At 49.1% G+C, this 18,301-nt stretch overlaps 1 protein-coding gene across 1 annotated transcript in view; it reads left to right on the forward strand.

Moving 5' to 3' along the window:
* The first annotated feature begins 4,965 nt into the window (after window positions 1–4,965).
* The window catches only part of LOC119957035 (cAMP-dependent protein kinase catalytic subunit alpha-like), a 152,378-nt gene continuing 139,042 nt past the window's right edge, over window positions 4,966–18,301 (forward strand). The window contains 1 exon segment of the mRNA XM_038784623.1: window positions 4,966–5,167. Within this exon segment, the coding sequence (XP_038640551.1) occupies window positions 4,966–5,167 (202 nt within the window).

Genomic DNA, 18,301 nt, shown 5'->3' on the forward strand with positions numbered 1-18,301 from the left:
CTCCCTACACCTCTCCCCCTCCCTCCCTACACCTCTCCCCCTCCCTCCCTACACCTCTCCCCCTCCCTCCCTACACCTCTCCCCCCCCTCCCTACACCTCTCCCCCTCCCTCCCTACACCTCTCCCCCTCTCTCCCTACACCTCTCCCCCTCTCTCCCTACACCTCGCCACCTCCCTCCCTACACCTCGCCACCTGCCTCCCCCTACACCTCTCCACCTCCCTCCTCCCTCCCTCCCTCCCTCCCTCCCTCCCTACACCTCTCCACCTCCCTCCCTCCACCTCTCCCCCCCCTCCCTCCACCTCTCCACCCCCCCCCTCCACCTCTCCACCCCCCTCCCTCCACCTCTCCACCCCCCTCCCTCCCTACACCTCTCCACCCCCCTCCTCCCTACACCTCTCCACCCCCCTCCCTCCCTACCCCTCTCCACCCCCCCCCTCCCTACACCTCTCCACCTCCCTCCCTCCCTACACCTCTCCACCTCCCTCCCTCCCTACACCTCTCCACCTCCCTCCCTCCCTACCCTCTCCACCTCCCTCCCTCCCTACACCTCTCCACCTCCCTCCCTCCCTACACCTCTCCACCTCCCTCCCTCCCTACACCTCTCCACCTCCCTCCCTCCCTCCTTACACCTCTCCACTTCCCTCCCTCCCTACACCTCTCCACCTCCCTCCCTCCCTACACCTCTCCACCTCCCTCCCTCCCTACACCTCTCCACCTCCCTCCCTACACCTCTCCACCTCTCCCTACACCTCGCCACCTCCCTCCCTACACCTCGCCACCTCCCTCCCTACACCTCGCCACCTGCCTCCCCCTACACCTCTCCACCTCCCCCCCTCCCTCCCTCCCTCCCTACACCTCTCCACCTCCCTCCCTCCACCCCCCTCCCTCCACCTCTCCACCCCCCTCCCTCCCTACACCTCTCCACCCCCCTCCCTCCCTACACCTCTCCACCCCCCCTCCCTCCCTACACCTCTCCACCCCCCTCCCTCCCTACACCTCTCCCCCCCCCTCCCTCCCTACCCTCTCCACCCCCCTCCCTCCCACCCACCTCTCCACCCCCCTCCCTCCCTACACCTCTCCCCCCCCTCCCTCCCTACACCTCTCCACCCCCCTCCCTCCCTACACCTCTCCACCCCCCTCCCTCCCTACACCTCTCCACCCCCCTCCCTCCCTACACCTCTCCACCCCCCCCCTCCCTACACCTCTCCACCCCCCTCCCTCCCTACACCGCTCCCCCCCCCTCCCTCCCTCCCCTCTCCCCCCCCCTCCCTCCCTACACCTCTCCACCCCCCTCCCTCCCTACACCTCTCCACCTCCCTCCCTCCCTACACCTCTCCACCTCCCTCCCTACACCTCTCCACCTCCCTCCCTCCCTACACCTCTCCACCTCCCTCCCTCCCTACACCTCTCCACCTCCCTCCCTCCCTACACCTCTCCACCTCCCTCCCTCCTCCTCTCCACCTCCCTCCCTCCCTCCCTACACCTCTCCACTCCTCCCTCCCTACACCTCTCTCCACCTCCTCCTCCCTACCTCCACCTCCTCCTCCCTACACCTCTCCACTCTCCACCGCTTCCTCCTACACCTCTCCACCCTCCCTCCCTACACCTCTCCACCTCACCTCCCTACACCTCTCCACCTCCCTCCCTACACCTCTCCACCCTCCCTCCCTCCCCTACACCGCTCCACCTCCCCTCCTCCCTACACCTCTCCACCTCCCTCCCTCCCTACACCTCTCCACCTCCCTCCCTCCCTACACCTCTCCACCTCCCTCCCTCCCTCCCTCCCTCCCTCCCTCCCTCCCCTCCCGTCCCTCCCTCCCTCCCCTCCCTCCCTCCCTCCCTCCACCTCTCCACCTCCCTCCACCTCTCCACCTCCCTCCACCTCTCCACCTCCCTCCACCTCTCCACCTCCCTCCACCTCTCCACCTCCCTCCCTCCCTCCACCTCTCCACCTCCCTCCCTCCACCTCTCCACCCTCCCTCCCTCCACCTCTCCACCTCCCTCCCTCCACCTCTCCACCTCCCTCCCTCTTTTCCTTCAAGACACCACTTAAAACCCACCAGACAGTTACCATCTCCAACAAGAGATTCAATTACTCCACCTTAACCTTCAATGTTGTTAGCATTTCTGAATTCACTCACCATTGATCAACAACTTAGCTGGAGCAGCTACATAAATGCTGTGCTTTCAAGCACATGTCAGTGTCAATCTTTGTTTCATAATGCTACTGGGACCTCTTCGAATGTATCATAGAATTCTTACAGAGCAGAAGGAGGTCACTCGGCCCATCAAACCTGCACCAATCCTCTAAAAGAGCACCCTACCTAGGGCCAATCCCCTGCCATAACCCCATCTAAATTTTGGACACTAAGGGGCAATTTATCATGGCAATCCACCTAACCTATACTACTTTGGACTGTGGGAGGAAACCGGAGCACCCGGAGGAAACCCACGCAGACATGGGGAGAGCGTACAAACTCCACAGATTCACCAGAGGTAGGAATTGAACCCGCGTCCCTGGCTCTGTGAGGCAACAGTGCCAAATAGAAAGAAGAAAATTGCTTATTGTCACGAGTAGGCTTGAAATGAAGTTACTGTGAAAAGCCCCTAGTCGCCACATTCCGGCGCCTGTTCGGGGAGGCTGTTACGGGAATTGAACCGTGCTGCTGGCCTGCTTGGTCTGCTTTCAAAGCCAGCAATTTAGCTGTGTGCTAAACAGCCCCTAGATACAAGTTGTTGCTGTAGTATGGATAAAAAAAGATTTGTCATTATTCACTTTTTTTCCAAGATCGTCTTCCTACCTTCCTGCCACGTATTTGCTTAAATATAAAAGCAATAATTTGGGATTAGAATCCCATATTCCTTTATTTGCTGTGACAGAAGTATTGCTAAATGACTTTAAATGATTTACTCTCCCAGTTTAAAATCTAAAATAAGGCAGTAATTGTAATGAGGGATGATCGCAGACGGACGCAAATGAAGGTGCCTGTGATTATTAGCAGTTTCAGCATTCAGGCTAAAAATAATCACATGACTGAGTCACATGAGGTAGTGTGCATATCAGCTGTGCCTCATGTAAAAGCTGAGTTCCAATTTACTGGAAAATGCTCCAATATGATGTGGCAAATCAATTTATTTTCCTGGAGCAACCATAGAATATAAATTCCAGCAATTTTAATTCCCAACAAGCATATTATACCTTTTCCCCTTTATTGTGTTTCCCTCTCCTCATTGCTTCTCATATTTAAAGCAGCGCTTACAACTCTGCTGCACTCCTGAAAATAATTTCCATTTACAGTATGGTCATCGTCATCATTACATTCTGAATCCCTGCTCTGGCTATTCGTGGCCTGATAAGTAGCTCGTGTCCTTGTGACTGATTCTGTACATGTGTCGGTGAAGTGGTGAAAAAGTCCGAAACTGATCCTGCTTCATAGGAGCAGACTTAGGCCACTCAGCCCATCGCGTCTGCTCTACCATTCAACCATGGCTGATATGTTTCTCATCTCCATTCTCCTGCCTTCTCGCCGTAACCCCTGATTCCCTTATTATTCAAGAACCTATCTATCTCTGCCTTAAAGACACTCAGCGATTTGTGCTCCACAGCCTTCTGCGGCAAAAGAGTTTCACAGAATTTACAATGCAGAAGGAGGCCATTCGGCCCATCGAGTCTGCACCGGCTCTTGGAAAGAGCACCCTACTTTTTGTTTTATAAATTTAGAGTACCCAATCAATTTTTTCCAATTAAGGGGCAATTTAGCACGGCCAATCCACCTACCCTGCACATCTTTGGGTTGTGGGGGTGAAACCCATGCAGACACGGGGAGAATGTGCAAACTCCACACCAACAGTGACCCAGAGCCGGGATCGAACCTGGGACCTCGACGCCGTGAGGCAACAGGACTAACCCACTGCGCCACCGTGCTGCCAGAGCACACTACTTAAGCCGACGCCTCCACCCTATCCCAGTAACCCCACCTAACCTTTTTTGGACACTAAGGGGCAATTTAGCATGGCCATTCTACCTAACCTGCACATCTGGACTATGGGAGGAAACTGGAGCACCTGGAGGAAGCCCACGCAGACACGGGGAGAACGTGCAGACTCCGCACAGAGTGAGCCAAGCCGGGAATCGAACCTGGGACCCTGGAGCTGTAAAGCAACAGTGCTAACCCACTGTGCCGCCGAGCTGCCCTACACTCTGGCTGAAGAAATTCCTCCTCGTCTCTGTAAAGTTGAACAGCTGCTGGCATCGAGCAAGTGTTGTCGGTGTTTGATTTTGTGGCGATTACAGTGGTCTGGGTCCCAGTGGCCCAGGTCCCATGCCCTTATGTACCCTCTCTCACTGGGCTGTCATCCAGTCTCTGGCTGGTATCCTGATCTGAAATACTGGTGGGGGGTGGGCGGAGGAGATGCTTTGGAATGCAGTATGTATATATTTGAAAGGTGTGCACTGAATGCAGATTGACATGCTTTCTAATCTCTGCAAAGTGTGCCTTCAGAGTCATATTACATGCTTTTTGACTCTTTGGTGCCTCCCTGCTGCCTGTCTCGGCGATTGGGTAAACCAGGCAGCAGAAACCCTGCACTGAACGTGTTTTGCCTGAATTTGCAAAGGTTTACTGTCAGAACGACATGTCTGAAGCTATCGAATCCCTGGCCTGCAGCCAGGAGGAAGTTGTTTTTATTCTGTTCTTGCTTTCGCTAAGTAACCAGCTGGAAGCAGCGTGTATCAGTACCAGTATCAGTGCTGCTGTGGGCTGCTGCTCTTTAATGTGTATGATAGGAAGGTGTGCGGTTTACTGCAGACTGCTCAGCCAGCATGTGCATTAGTTGCCTCGCTGAGTGAAGCCAGGATGTTGTTCGACTCTCGCTGGTAAAATTAGCTCCCCCCTCGTTCCTCTGCCGTACAACTGTTGATGCCAAAAGGGAGAGGAATCCTACGGATCTATGTTTTAAAATCATGAATCAGTGTTCAGAGGTGATCTGTCAACAAGCTGCTGATCACAAAGGGTCGAAGATGTCCTCTGCCTTGCAAAAACTTGAGAACTTGGCCATCCGACTCTTTAACAGGAGTACAAGGGGCTCTCCGCAGGACTTTGAGACAAGCTCAGAAAGTGATAGCCGACAGGAGTCGGAGCATTGTTTAGCCTGGAACCTGCACAGTGAGTGTCTATTTATGTATTAAAAGCCTTTCCTTTTTTTAGATCAATTAAATGCTTGACTGAATTCCCCTGCTACTGTTAATTAAATGCTCAATGTGGTATCATTACTTAATTGCAGTGTACCTGAATATTTGCTCATAGCTTGAAGGGCTTTGAGCCATAATGGAATGACTGAATTAAAGCTGTTTGCTTAATCTACTGTGCAGTACTTTGATGGAAAGCCCTCGGGCAGCCTTGCACTTTAGGGCAGGTGCCGCAGCTCTTTGTGTGTCAAACCGGACCGGCTCATCGCACACCATGTTCTCACTTCGATGTGTGTCAGGACTAACTCTCTCTCTCTCCCCCTAAAGCCGTGTTTTATGGCCACCGAGGCAGCGGTGTTTGAACATTTCAAAGCAGCAGTAGCTCTCCCCCAGTTTGCTTGACTGCTCCCTGCTGAATGAAGGAGCACGCTGTAATTTGTTGCCTCGGTTTCTCTTTGAAGAAGGTGTGGGGGGTGATGGGGCAGTGGGCCTGTTGACCCTGGGACTTGGGTTCCAACCCAGCTGGCAATAACGGAGTTTAAGCCTCCGCTACTTGTCTCCTTAGTGACGTGGATCCTGCACGAAGATGACTGGCGAGTCCCTGCTCAGTTTGTCATCTTGGCCCAGAGCAGACAACTGCTCTTCGTGCAATAGGTGGTGATGTTCCCCTGAGGCACAGGAGTGGGAGATCTGCGTAAATATTCCTGACCTTGGGAGTGTCTGATGCTGACATTGATTGCCTGCACTGAAAAATATTATCAGAAGGCACAGTTAGCACTGCTACCTCCCAGCGAAGGGGACCCGGTTTCAATTCCGGCCTTGGATGGCTGTCATCATCGTCCACTTTGTCCCCGCGTCTACGTGGGTTTCCTCCGGGTGCTCCGTTTTCCTCTCTCAATCCAAAAGAAGTGAAGGTTGGGTGGATTGGTCATGTTAAATTTCCCCTTAGTGTCCCAACAATTTGTAGGTGAGATGGGGTTATGGGATAGGACGGGAAGGTGGGCCTGGGTCGGGTGCTCTTTTTGAGAGCCGGCGCAGACTTGATGGGCTGAATGGCCTCCTGAAATGAAGTGAAAATGAAAATGGCTTATTGTCACGAGTAGGCTTCAATGAAGTTACTGTGAAAAGCCCCTAGTCGCCACATTCCGGCGCCTGTTCGGGGAGGCTGGTACAGGCATTGAACCGTACTGCTGGCCTGCCTTGGTCTGATTTCAAAGCCAGCGATTTAGCCCAGTGTGCTAAACCAGCTCCTCCTGCTGCACTGCAGGAATTCTATGCATCTAAGCAAGCCGTTTGGCCCATTGCGTCTCTGCCACCTCTTTGAAAAGCTCTGCGGGTGGTCCCATTAACTTATATTTTTCCCCAAGGGCTCTTGTGTTCTGTAAGTGTTTTATCTTTCAAATATTTGTTCCTTTTTGAAAGTCACTATTGAACCCGCTTTTAGCATTCCAGATCATAAACTTGGTGTTTTTTTAAAAATAATGAAATTTCTCCTCCTATCACTCTTCTGATATATGTTACCAGACCCACTCACAGGTTTCTCTTCATTAACGCCATCAACACCTCTACTAATTTGAACAGCTTTTAGCAACTTGTCCTGCCATCTCCAAAGGTTTATTTATGTATGTCTGTTCCTGCACCCCTTTAAAATTATACTTTAAAATTTTATTCTTCCTCCCAGCAGACACCATTTCACATGTATGAATGCAAGGGAGTATGGTGTCCCAATTTTGCCAGTCCTCCTGGAATCTGCTACAGTGCTCCCCTTGACTCCTACATTTCCAAGTTTTGTGCCTTTCTCAAACTTTAAAACCTGTACATCCAAGGTTGGAACATTAATATATATGAAGAACAGCAGTTGCCTTGATGCAATCCCTGGAGGATGCTATTGTACACTTCCTTCCCATTTGAAAAACAAAAGTTAATTCCTACTCTCTGTTTTTACGTATACATAGAACATACAGTGCAGGAAGAGGCCATTTGGCCCATCGAGTCTGCACCGACCCAGTTAAGCCCTCGCTTCCACCCTACCCCCGTAACCCAATAACCCCTCCTAACCTTTTTGGTCACTAAGGGCAATTTAGCATGGCCAATCCACCTAACCTGCACGTCTTTGAATTGTGGGAGGAGACCGGAGCACCCGGAGGAAACCCACACAGACACGGGGGGGAGAACGTACAGACCGCACAGATAGTGACCCAGTGGGGAATTGAACCTGGGACCCTGACGCTGTGAAGAAACACTGTCAGCCACTTGTGCTACCGTGTTTTCTCTCTCTCTAGTAATTGTGTGTCCAATCTTCCATTGCCCCTTTAACCCCCATGTTTTGCAAATGAGGCAGTTTATCAAATGCCTTCTGGAAGTCTGTACTGCCTTCACCCAGCCCTCATGTTTTTTTCAGCAAAAAAAAAACTCGAGCAAAATTCTTACAGTCGTCAGCACTGATGCCCCTCGCCGTTGAGTTGAGACTCCTTTTGCTTGCCCTCTGTGGACTCGAGGAGGATAGAGTCACCGAGGGCGCGCTGCCCTCCCTGAGGAAGATTCGGTATTCATTGACTGGTTATTCCTTTGTCAGGCTGTAGTTAGAACCTATGTGGGCCACGTTTGGAATGCTGTGAACAGGGGGGGGGGGGGTCTCTCTTATGAACACAAAAAGTAATGAAGTAGTTCAGTCGGGCGAGACGTGAAAGAGATGATTCCGTTTTGTGGCGGAATCCAAGACCAGGGACCATAAAATGCAGTGCGGAATTCAGGAGGAACTCCTTTACCTGGAGGTTGATGAGAATATGAACTTCCTCTTAAGAGTAGTTGCAGTGAGCAGTATAACAGTGTTAGATGTATCTGAAAGCAAGCTCAGTTAGCACAACAGGATATGCTGATAGGATGGAATTAAGCAATACGGTTGGAGGATGTTTTTGCGGAACATAAAGGGTGGCACAGTGGTTAGCACCGCTGCCTCACCGCGCCAGGGACCCGGGCTCGATTCCGACCTTGGGTCACCGTGCAGAGTCTGCACGTTCTCTCCACGTCTCCGGGTGCTCCGGTTTACTCCCACAGTCCAAAGATGTTCCGATTGGGAGGATTGGCTGTGATAAATTACCCCCGAGGTGGGATTGCGGGTCAGGGAGTGGGCCTGGGGCGGGTGCTCTTTCAGAGGGTCAGTGCAGGCTCGATGGGCCGAATGGCCGCCTCCTGCCCTGTAGGAATTCTACAAGAAATAAGACAGGCCAGACTAGTTGGGTCAAATGGCCTTCTTTCCGTGCTGTACAAATTCTACACAATTAATTCTATATCGGTTAAATTCTCAATTGTGCTGGATTCAATTATTTCATGGTTAAGTTCAGCTTCAGTATGGATTCTAAGCCCATACCCTTGTCTCGTTCTTCCCAAGATCTGCCTGTTAATAGTTCTGGATTTAAATGATGTCCGTAGACATTGAGCCAAACGGTGCAAAATTCAGGCGATGAGAAGGGCTGCAGGTTTATGAGATGTGCGTGGGAGTTGGGCCTTGTATTCCACCAAAGGTATCCGTTTTGCTGCCACTGAGGTTACCCCTGTCCTGAGCAATCAACAGTTGTGGCCAGCTAATGAACAAGTATCTGGCCATTTTGTTAAGCAATCTGCAGAGTATTATTCTTTTTGTTTTTTTTGTTTTTTTTTTATAAATGTTTTTTATTCAGTTTTCATGTTTTATATTGAACAAATTACAAATTGTTAGAGAGAGAGGGAAAAAAAAGAACACGCAAAAATTAACATATATATTTACAGGTAAGCATCTTCGTAATAATAACTGTGGCCTCCCCCCCCCCCCCCCCCCCCAGAGTATTATTCTTGGTCAGTAACAGTACACGCACTCGTACGTCTTGCACTCGCAAAGCACTTGGTGTGGTTCACTTTGAATGAGCACTTGGTGAGGTTAGGACGGGTTGCTGTATCTGTGACTCCATACCTTATCAGGAGCCGAACAGTAGCACTAAGAGCAGCCCTGTGCTTTATCTTGCTGTGTCTGATTCACCGGGAGCGTTTCCAGTCGCTGCCAATATTTCAAAGAGGATTGTTTACTTTTTCGGCAAGCTGTGGAAATGAGTCGACTGGAACTGAATTCCAGGGCGGTTGAAGCTGTGAGAAATGTTAGCCATTAAGTGTTCTGTCAAAATTGATGATGAAAAGATGCTTGGCTCCTTTTTGAGGAGCTGGGACTTTATGGCATTACATTATGAAATTTTCACTTTCCTTTCAGGTGGGGGGGGGGGAGCAGGAAGGAATGCAGCGTCAGTCGGGGCCAGTATATGCAGGGTGTGCTGAGCAGTGAAGAGTGAGAGTCCAGAAGGCTGTGTTACCGGCCCAGTTGCCAGGCGAGACATGTGCTCAGGGCTTGAGAGGCACTTGCAACAGGAGAGGGAAGATCCAGTCATGGTCTGCGTAGGTACCGACGGCATAGGGAGAATTAGGAAAGTGGTTCAGCATGGTTGGTATAATGGGTAGCACAGTGGTTAGCACTGTTGCTCCACAGCGCCAGGGTTCCAGGTAAGATTCCCGGCTTAGGTCACTGTCTGTGCAGAGTCTGCACGTTCTCCGCGTGTCTGCGTGGGTTTCCTCCGGACGCTCCGGTTTCCTCCCGCAAGTCCCGAAAGATGTGCTTGTTCGGTGAATTGGACATTCTGAATTCTCCCTGAGTGTAGGCGCCGGAATGTGGCGACTCGGGGATTTTCACAGTAACTTCATTGCAGTGTTAATGGAAGCCTACTTGTGACGCTAATAAAGATTATTACAGGAGCTAGACATTAAAAAGCAGAACCTCAAAGGTAATAATCTCTGAGTTGTTACTTGAGCCATGTGCAAATTGGCATAGGGAAAATCAGATTAAGGAAATTAATGCATGGCTCAATGACTGGTCTGGGAGAAGTGGTTCTGGTTCCAGTACAGGGATCTGAGCAGCACTGTGGCTGATGTTCTAGCAAGCCACATAACTAGGAAGTAGAGAAATATTTAAACTAAATAGTGGGGACAAGGGATCAAATTTGGGAAAATGTGGAAAACCAAAGATAAAGCAAGAGAGAAAGATAATACGGGAAATAATAAACAAAACCTGATGGGAAGGGATAAGAGTACAAATCTAAGAGTAGAACATTAGCCAAAGTGAATTAAAAAAATAATAGAAGGACATAACTAAAGGCCCTGTATCTGGACACGCGTAACATTCCAAACAAACGAGATGAACTGATAAAGCAAATAGAAATTAGTGAGTAAGATCTGATGGCCATTACAGAAGCAAGGCTACAAAATGACATTGATTGGGACCCTGAAAATTGAAGGGGAGATACCTTTAGGAAGGACTGGAAGCTTGGAAAAGGGAGGGATGGCTCTGCTAATTGATGACTCACTGAATTGGCGCAGTAGAGAACGATGACCTAAGATCAGGAAACCAGGATGTAGAAGTGCCCTGGGTCAAGATGGTAAATGATAAAGGCAGGAAGTCTTGTGTGAGTGGTGTGGCCTCCCAATTGTAACAACAAAGTAGGACAGAGTATAACGGAAGAAATCATGGGAGATTGTTAAAAAGTTAAGGCGATAATCATGGGAGATTTAAATCTAAATATAGACTTCAAAAAATCAGCTAGGCATAGGTTGCCTGGAAATGAGGTTCATCGAACATTTTCAGGATAGTTTCTTAGAACAACATGTTTGGAGCCCACCAGAGATCGGGCCACACAAGACCAGGCAATGTGCAACAGGATAGGATTAATTTTTTTTTAATGTATTTTATTACAAACATGTATCAAAGCAGGTTACAGCCAATAAACACCCTGGGAAACATACTTCCCAACAATCAACTATACAGTCTGTACAGATTTCCCCCCCTTTTTCGCCCCCCTGCCCTCCACCCCCGGTGACGAACAGCTCCTCAAACACAGTCACAAACACCCCCCACCTTTTCTCCAGCTCCCCTGCTGAGCCCCTTAACTCGTACTTTCGCTTCTCCAACCGCAGGAAGTTGTGCAGGTCACCCAACCAAGCCGCTATCCAACGGTGGCGATGCCGACCGCCACTCCAGCAAAATCCGCCGCCGTGCAATCGGAGCGGCGGAGGCCACGACATCGGCTTCCTCAGGATAGGATTAATTGATAACCTGGTAGTGAAGACATCCCTGGGTAGCAGTGATCATAATATGCTTGAATTTACATACAGTTTGATGGAGAGTCCCAAGGCTAGTATTTCAAACTTAAATAAGGGCAGTTATGTGAGAATGAAAGCAGAGCTAGCTAAAGTGAACAGGGAAATGAGGTTAAGAGTTAGGCCAATAGAGATGCAGTGGCAGACAGTTAAAGGAATGTTTCCGGATGCACAGAATGGATTTGTTCCAATGGGAAATAACAATTCCAAATGCAATTATGTTGCCTGCAACCTAAAAAGAATCTACAGGCAATCCATCAATAATTGCACTTCTCAAGCCACCTTAACCAATGCACCTGAGTTTCTGTAGTTCCAGGCAGTAGTCAGTGACAACCTGATTTTTCTATGTTGCCTTTCATGCCGTAAAACATCTCGGGGGGGCCCTTCACGGCAGTGATACTGAACAAAATCGAACCGAGGCAGTAGGCAATATGACCAAGAATTTGGTTTAAGGTGGTGTTCTTTTTTAAGGATTGTCTTAAGGGGGCAGAAAAATAGAGTGACGGAAAGTTAGGGAGGCAGTTCCAGTCTCCTGACTGCTGAAGGCCAATGCCGAGGTGGTTAAAATCTGGGATGCTCAATGGGCCAGGATTGAAGGACCGCAAGTGTCTGCAGATATGTTGGGTTGGCGGAGGTTTCGGAGCTACAGGAGGTCAGGCCATGGAGGTATTTGAAAGGAAGGATGCTTAACCGGGTGCCAGTGAAAGTTAGCAAGTACAGGGACTTTTTTGGAGTAAGGAAGGGAGATGCTGGCAGTAAAGCGTTGGAACTGTCGAGTACCGTTCGACAGGTCACTGAAAGTGGCAACGCAGATGGGGAAGGTAGTCAAGAAGGCATACGGCATGCTTGCCTTCATCGGCCGGGGAATTGAGTTTAAAAATTGACAAGTCATGTTGCAGCTTTATAGACCCTTAGTTAGGCCGCACTTAGAATATAGTGTTCAATTCTGGTCAGCACATTACCAGAAGGATGTGGAGGCTTTGGAGAGGGTACAGAAGAGGTTTACCAGGATGTTGCCTGGTATGGAGGGCATTAGATATGAGGAGAGGTTGGAGAAACTCTGTTTGTTCTCACTAGAACGACGGAGGTTGAGGGGCAACCTGATAGAAGTCTACGAGATTATGAGGGCATGAAAGCTTTTTCCCAGGGTGGAAGAGTGAAGTACTAGGGGCCATAGATTTAAGGTGTGAGTGGCAAAGTTTAGGGGAAATGTGTGAGGTAGGTTTTTTTACACAGAGGGTGATGGGAGCCTGGAACTCGATGCCGGAGGAGGTGGTGGAAGCAGGGACGATATTGACGTTTAAGGGGCGTCTTGACAAATACATGAATAGGATGGGAATAGATATGGTACCCGGAAGGGTTAGGGGGTTTTAGTCCAGAGGGGCAGCATGATCTGTGCAGGCTTGGAGGGCCAAAGGGCCCTGTGCAGCAATTACCTGTGCAGTAATTTTCTTTGTTCATTAGAGGTAACAAAGACATGGATGAGTTTCAGCACCCGACGAACTGTAGTAAAAGTGGAGTTGGGCAATGCTCTGGAGGTGGAAATAGGGACTTTTCATGATGGCATCATTATGTGGTCGGAAACTCATCTCCAGGTCAAATAGAGCAGCCAGGTTATATGGATATTATAATTTACTTCATTGTGAAGTACTTTGAGACACTGCTGAGAGACGTGATGAGTCACCATGATGAATGCAAATTCTTTCTTAATCCAGCTGGGTTGGTTGCACCATTGTGCTAGAAAATGGCTGTGAAAACAAAGAGCACCTCATTTTAGCAACAGCGGAGTGCAGGCCCTTGTGAACTCTGAGGGAAGGTTGGGAGGAAGGGTTTTGATTGGGGAGAGTGGTTACCAAACAGACAACGGCAGTGGTAAGTGTGAGAGTACATTACCCAGACGACGAGCCCTGTGCTTATTGCCAAGAGCGGATTGCAGTGGGTAAACGGTTACGTGACTCTTGCTTTAGGCAAATCCTCCATCAGTCTACTCCTAAACTATTGCACACCCTTAAGGTTGGGATTTTCCGGACCGGATCACGGCAGGCTGGACTGGAAAATCCCAGCCGTAGAACATCCCAATGGTATTTGTGCTCTGTGTAGAGCAGTGCACATAAAGCATGTGGCCCCAGCGTTTCATGCAGCATGAGAAATGTCCGTGTGCTAAGCCATTTTATTTGTTCTTCGTATATGGGCAAATTGGCAGAGCAGCCTTTATTATCCTGACTACATGAATAACTAACCATGTTGTGTAAGACTGGAGTCATGTGTAGGCAAGGCCAGGAAAAGGCATGTCAGCTTCTCTCCCTAGAGGGCATCAATTGGATTTTTAATAACAGTCCAGCAGCTCTTGTAATTTTTTCCCTGCTGTTAGATTTATTGGATTCAATTTAACAATATACATTTCATTGCAGGTTTTAAAAAGTCTTTGGGCTGCTAGTTTGGCACCAAAGCCCACACTTTCTACCTTTCTAAAGAAATCATTTCCAGTATATTTTGATCCTCTAAAATGTAAGTTCAGTGCGGGTACTATCTGCCCATCATCACAAAGCAGAGCTGTGTGTCTCAGGTGCAGTGCATTTTATGAGTAGGTGTCTAGTTCCCACACAAGCCATACTGTTTAGTGCGGATGTCACGTAGAAATAAGTGGCAGTTCCACAGTGCACCGAATAATCAAAATCTGCTGAATGGGCCTTCTCCTATTTCCAAATGTCTCTTATTGGTCGTCTTGGGGGCCGACCTTCAGAAGCCCAAGTTATGAAGCAGTACAATCCTCTGACTATTTGGAGATGTAATAATAATATTTATTAGTGTCACAAGTAGGTTCACATTAACACTGCAATGAAGTTACTGTGAAAAGCCCCTCGTCGTCACACTCTGGGGCCTTTTCGGGTACGCAGAGGGAGAATTCAGAATGTCCAATTCACCTAACAAGCACGTCTTTCGGGACTTGTGGGAGGAAACCGGAGCACCCGGAGGAAACCCACGCAGACACGGTGAGAACGTGTAGACTCCGCACAGACAGTGACCCAAGCCGGGTATCGAACCCCGGTCCCTGGCGCAGTGAGGCAGCAGTGTTAACCACTGTGCTACCGTGTCACCCATAAGTGTTACTCTGAACTATAGCAGAGTATATAGACTTAACGGTGTTCTGCTGCTGGAGTGTTTGGAGCTGTCAGAGCAGTGTGCTGGAATTGAGCCATTGATGGGACGTTTTTAGCAAAAGGTGAGAAAACGGAGAGACACACAGTGGACGGAAAAAAATTACAGTTGAAAGATGATGGGGCCCTAAAGAGGTTAAATTCGCTTCTCACTCGGCCACGCCACGAGCGCACCGCCCTTGGCTGTCAAGTCCCGGGGGGGCGACTCTAAACCAGAGCATCTGGCTCAGAAGTAGGGCCACTCGAGGGCCACTCGCTACCCACTGCGTCACAAGACCTGCACAGGCCAAATACTATGGAGCAGAGGAGAGGCATTAAGTTGGCATTTTGAAGCCAGGCGCTGATGCGGTGGCTAAGCAAAACATAAGATCACGTGGAGAGGTGAGAGGAAACAAACTGGCCAGACTGGGGGGGAGGGGGGGGGGGGGGGGGGGGGGGGGGGGAGAGAGGCTTGCCGATAAAGGGTGGCTCATAATTATGTTCAGTTCTACCAGCAACCTTGAGAGCACAATTTGGCAGTCTATGCTATTGGGAGAAACTGCAGGTACATAACTTTAGGAGGAAATAGATTTGGGTTAATTTGAAAGTTGTTCTGCGGGTTAGGAAGGATGAAATGAGAGGAATGTGGCTTTTTTTACTTGTGAAACGTGGTAACTGAGATAAATCTAGATTGAATGGAGAGGCTGCAAAGATGGGAGGCAGATATAACTAGCATCAAGGGGAAAAAGGCCATATATTGGAATGTGTTATGGGTGCCTGGTGTAGAGAGATTGAACCTGGAATAATTTACTTAAATGAGTGGCATGAGGTTCAAACTGGATGGCTTCAGTTTATGAGGGTACTTCAACTGACAATAAAAGAGTAACGTCGAAACATGATGCATGTCAAAAAAGGGTAAGGAACCTCCAACCAGAGCGGGAGATGATGTGGCGCAATGAGTGTTTACGATGGCAAACATCCGGAAAGAGAGACCACAATGTGATTGGCAAAGTACAATCCTGACTTGAGGTGGAATTTAAGGAGGTGAGGAGGAAACTTGAGAGCAGAACAGTGACACATTGGAAAGGAGGCGTGCACAGGATAGACAGTCTACTCCGGAGACATTGCGTAACAATCGCAATCCACTGGGAACCCACCGACAGATGAAGAAGGAACCGCTTAGAGAATAGTGAAATATGTGGAAGATGCGGCGAAAGGACAGTAAACGTAAGTCTACAGGTTGATGAGAGGGTAGACAATGTAGGACGGTGAAGGGGCCCATCAGGAAATGTACAATTGAAATATGAGAACAGGGAGCATAATCCTGGAAGGCTTTTATTCATAACAAGCAGGCAGTTAAGGTAGCAGTTGGGTACTGATGCCAAGGGTGAGATAATGAGTGAATATAGTTCCTTTTTAATGCTGGCTTTGCAGACGTGGCACTGTTTGTTTTATGGGATGTTCCGAGCGATTTATCTTCATGAACCCAAGAACTTTGCTTTGAGGTTACTGCCAGGTGAGCTGTGTCAATTGCAAACGTACTCTTTCCCCCAGGCAAAAGCAACAGTAGACATGGGCACCTTCACAAAGGGTGCCAAGAGTTCATTTTCCTACAGAGAAGTAAAACTTTCCAAGCTAAAATGAGAAAATATATTAAGGAAAAGATTTTCAGATGTAAACAAGTGATGTACAGATTCTAGAAGAGGAAGGGGCATCTAGCCAGGAAGTGATGTACACCATGGAAGTAACAAGTGAAATGTGTGTGAAGGCAGCACGGTAGCATAGTGGTTAGCACAATTGCTTCACAGCTCCAGGGTCCCAGGTTCGATTCCGGCTTGGGTCACTGTCTGTGCGGAGTCTGCACATCCTCCCCGTATGTGCGTGGGCTTCCTCCGGGTGCTCCGGTTTCCTCCCACAGTCCAAAGATGTGCAGGTTAGGTGGATTGGCCATGATAAATTGCTCTTTGTGTCCAAAATTGCCCTTAGTGTTGGGTGGGGTTACTGGGTTATGGGGATAGGGTGGAGGTGTTGACCTTGGGTAGGGTGCTCTTTCCAAGAGCCAGTGCAGACTCGATGGGCAGAATGGCCTCCTTCTGCACTGTAAATTCTATGATATTCGGAGCAAATTAACAGGCCTGAACTAAATTGGGTGGATTAGCTCAAGTGGCAAATGTCATTGAATATGGATAAATGCAGCATCATGTACTTGCTGTCAGGAGATTTCAAATGTATTTGTACCATGCGAGTGCATCTGTTCAAATTAATCAAGGTGGAGACCTGTGGCCAAAGAGTGCAATAATTAGCCTGCATAAGGCTATGGGGAACACAAAGAACAATACAGCACAGGAACAGGCCCTTCGGCCCTCCAAGCATGTACCGGTCTATCCGGTTTTTGTTGACTCTCGGGGCGAAGAAGGTGCAGAGGGAGAGGGGTGGGGCGGGTTGGGGTAGGGCAAGAGGATATCAAAATTTGAGAGTAAGCTACAAGAATAAGAAGTATTTACTTTGGAGAAGTGTTGCTTTAAAGCCAAATGGTTGAGGCTTTTAAATTGACGAAGGGCTGGATATAGTTCTGCTGGCACCTTTGAGGAATAATTGGAGAGGTGTGGTGCCTCGAAGGGAGACTGACAAATATAATAACAGTTTATGAAGTGCAAATGAAAGGCCAGGGAGCCTAAGAAATATGTGAGAGAGGGTCTAATGAAACACCTAATGAGATATGCAGATTAATGAGAGGAAAGTCGTGCAAAGTAGCTGAAGGGCATAAGGAATGTATAATATGGATGATGCAGATTGTGATCACATTTTAATGCAGTGTCCCGCAGACAGTGGCGTCGCAGATGGACACAGAACGAGGACAGCTTCTGAAGTGGCTCTAAAATTGGTCAAAGTCAGATTAGAGCAAATGATTGTCATGCAAGGGGGTGCCTCAGGATTCACCTTTTTGGTTCATAGAATCTACAGTGCAGAAGGAGGCCATTCGGCCCATCGAGTCTGCACCGGTTCTTGGAAAGAGCACCCTATTCAAGCCCACATGTCCACCCTATCCCCTTAATCCAGTAACACCACTTACTGGATTAGTGGTCCAGTGGCTGGTTTAGCCACTGGTAAACCCCTGGTAAACCAGGGGCTGGTTTAGCTCACAAGGCTAAATCGCTGGCTTTTAAAGCAGGCCAGCAGCACGGTTCGATTCCCGTACCAGCCTCCCCGGACAGGCGCCGGAATGTGGCGACTAGGGGCTTTTCACAGTAACTTCATTGAAGCCAACTCGTGACAATAAGCGATTTTCATTCATTTCATTTTCATTTCATTAACCTTTTTTGGACGCTAAGGGGCAATTTAGCTTGGCCGATCCACCTAACCTGCCCACCTTTGGACTGTGGGAGGAAACCCACGCAGACACGGGGAGAACGTGCAGACTCTGCACGGACGGTGACCCAAGCCGGGAATTGAACCTGGGACCCTGGAGCTGTGAAGCAACTGTGTTGTTACTGTTCATGATTTCTGGTAGTCAACATATTGTTCTGGTGACGTCCCGGAGCTGGGGGAGGGCACAACATTGCCAGCTCAACTGATGAGTGAAATTAGGCGCTGGGCTGGGGGAATTGCCTTTGCTAAAGACAGTCGAGGAGAGCTTTTAAGATTCATGCGGTGTTTACGCAAACCGAACCCTGGTGATATGTTTGTTTGATATGATCGCAATCTCTACAACAAAGTGGCGCAAATTTAAGCCGAAGGGAAGGGTGAACAGATGTAATAAATTTCACAACCTTGTACAGGCAATGGTGTGAATGTATGCA

This window comes from Scyliorhinus canicula, chromosome 25 (genome assembly GCF_902713615.1).
Source record: "Scyliorhinus canicula chromosome 25, sScyCan1.1, whole genome shotgun sequence".
In the NCBI taxonomy this organism is placed as follows: Eukaryota; Metazoa; Chordata; class Chondrichthyes; order Carcharhiniformes; family Scyliorhinidae; genus Scyliorhinus; species Scyliorhinus canicula.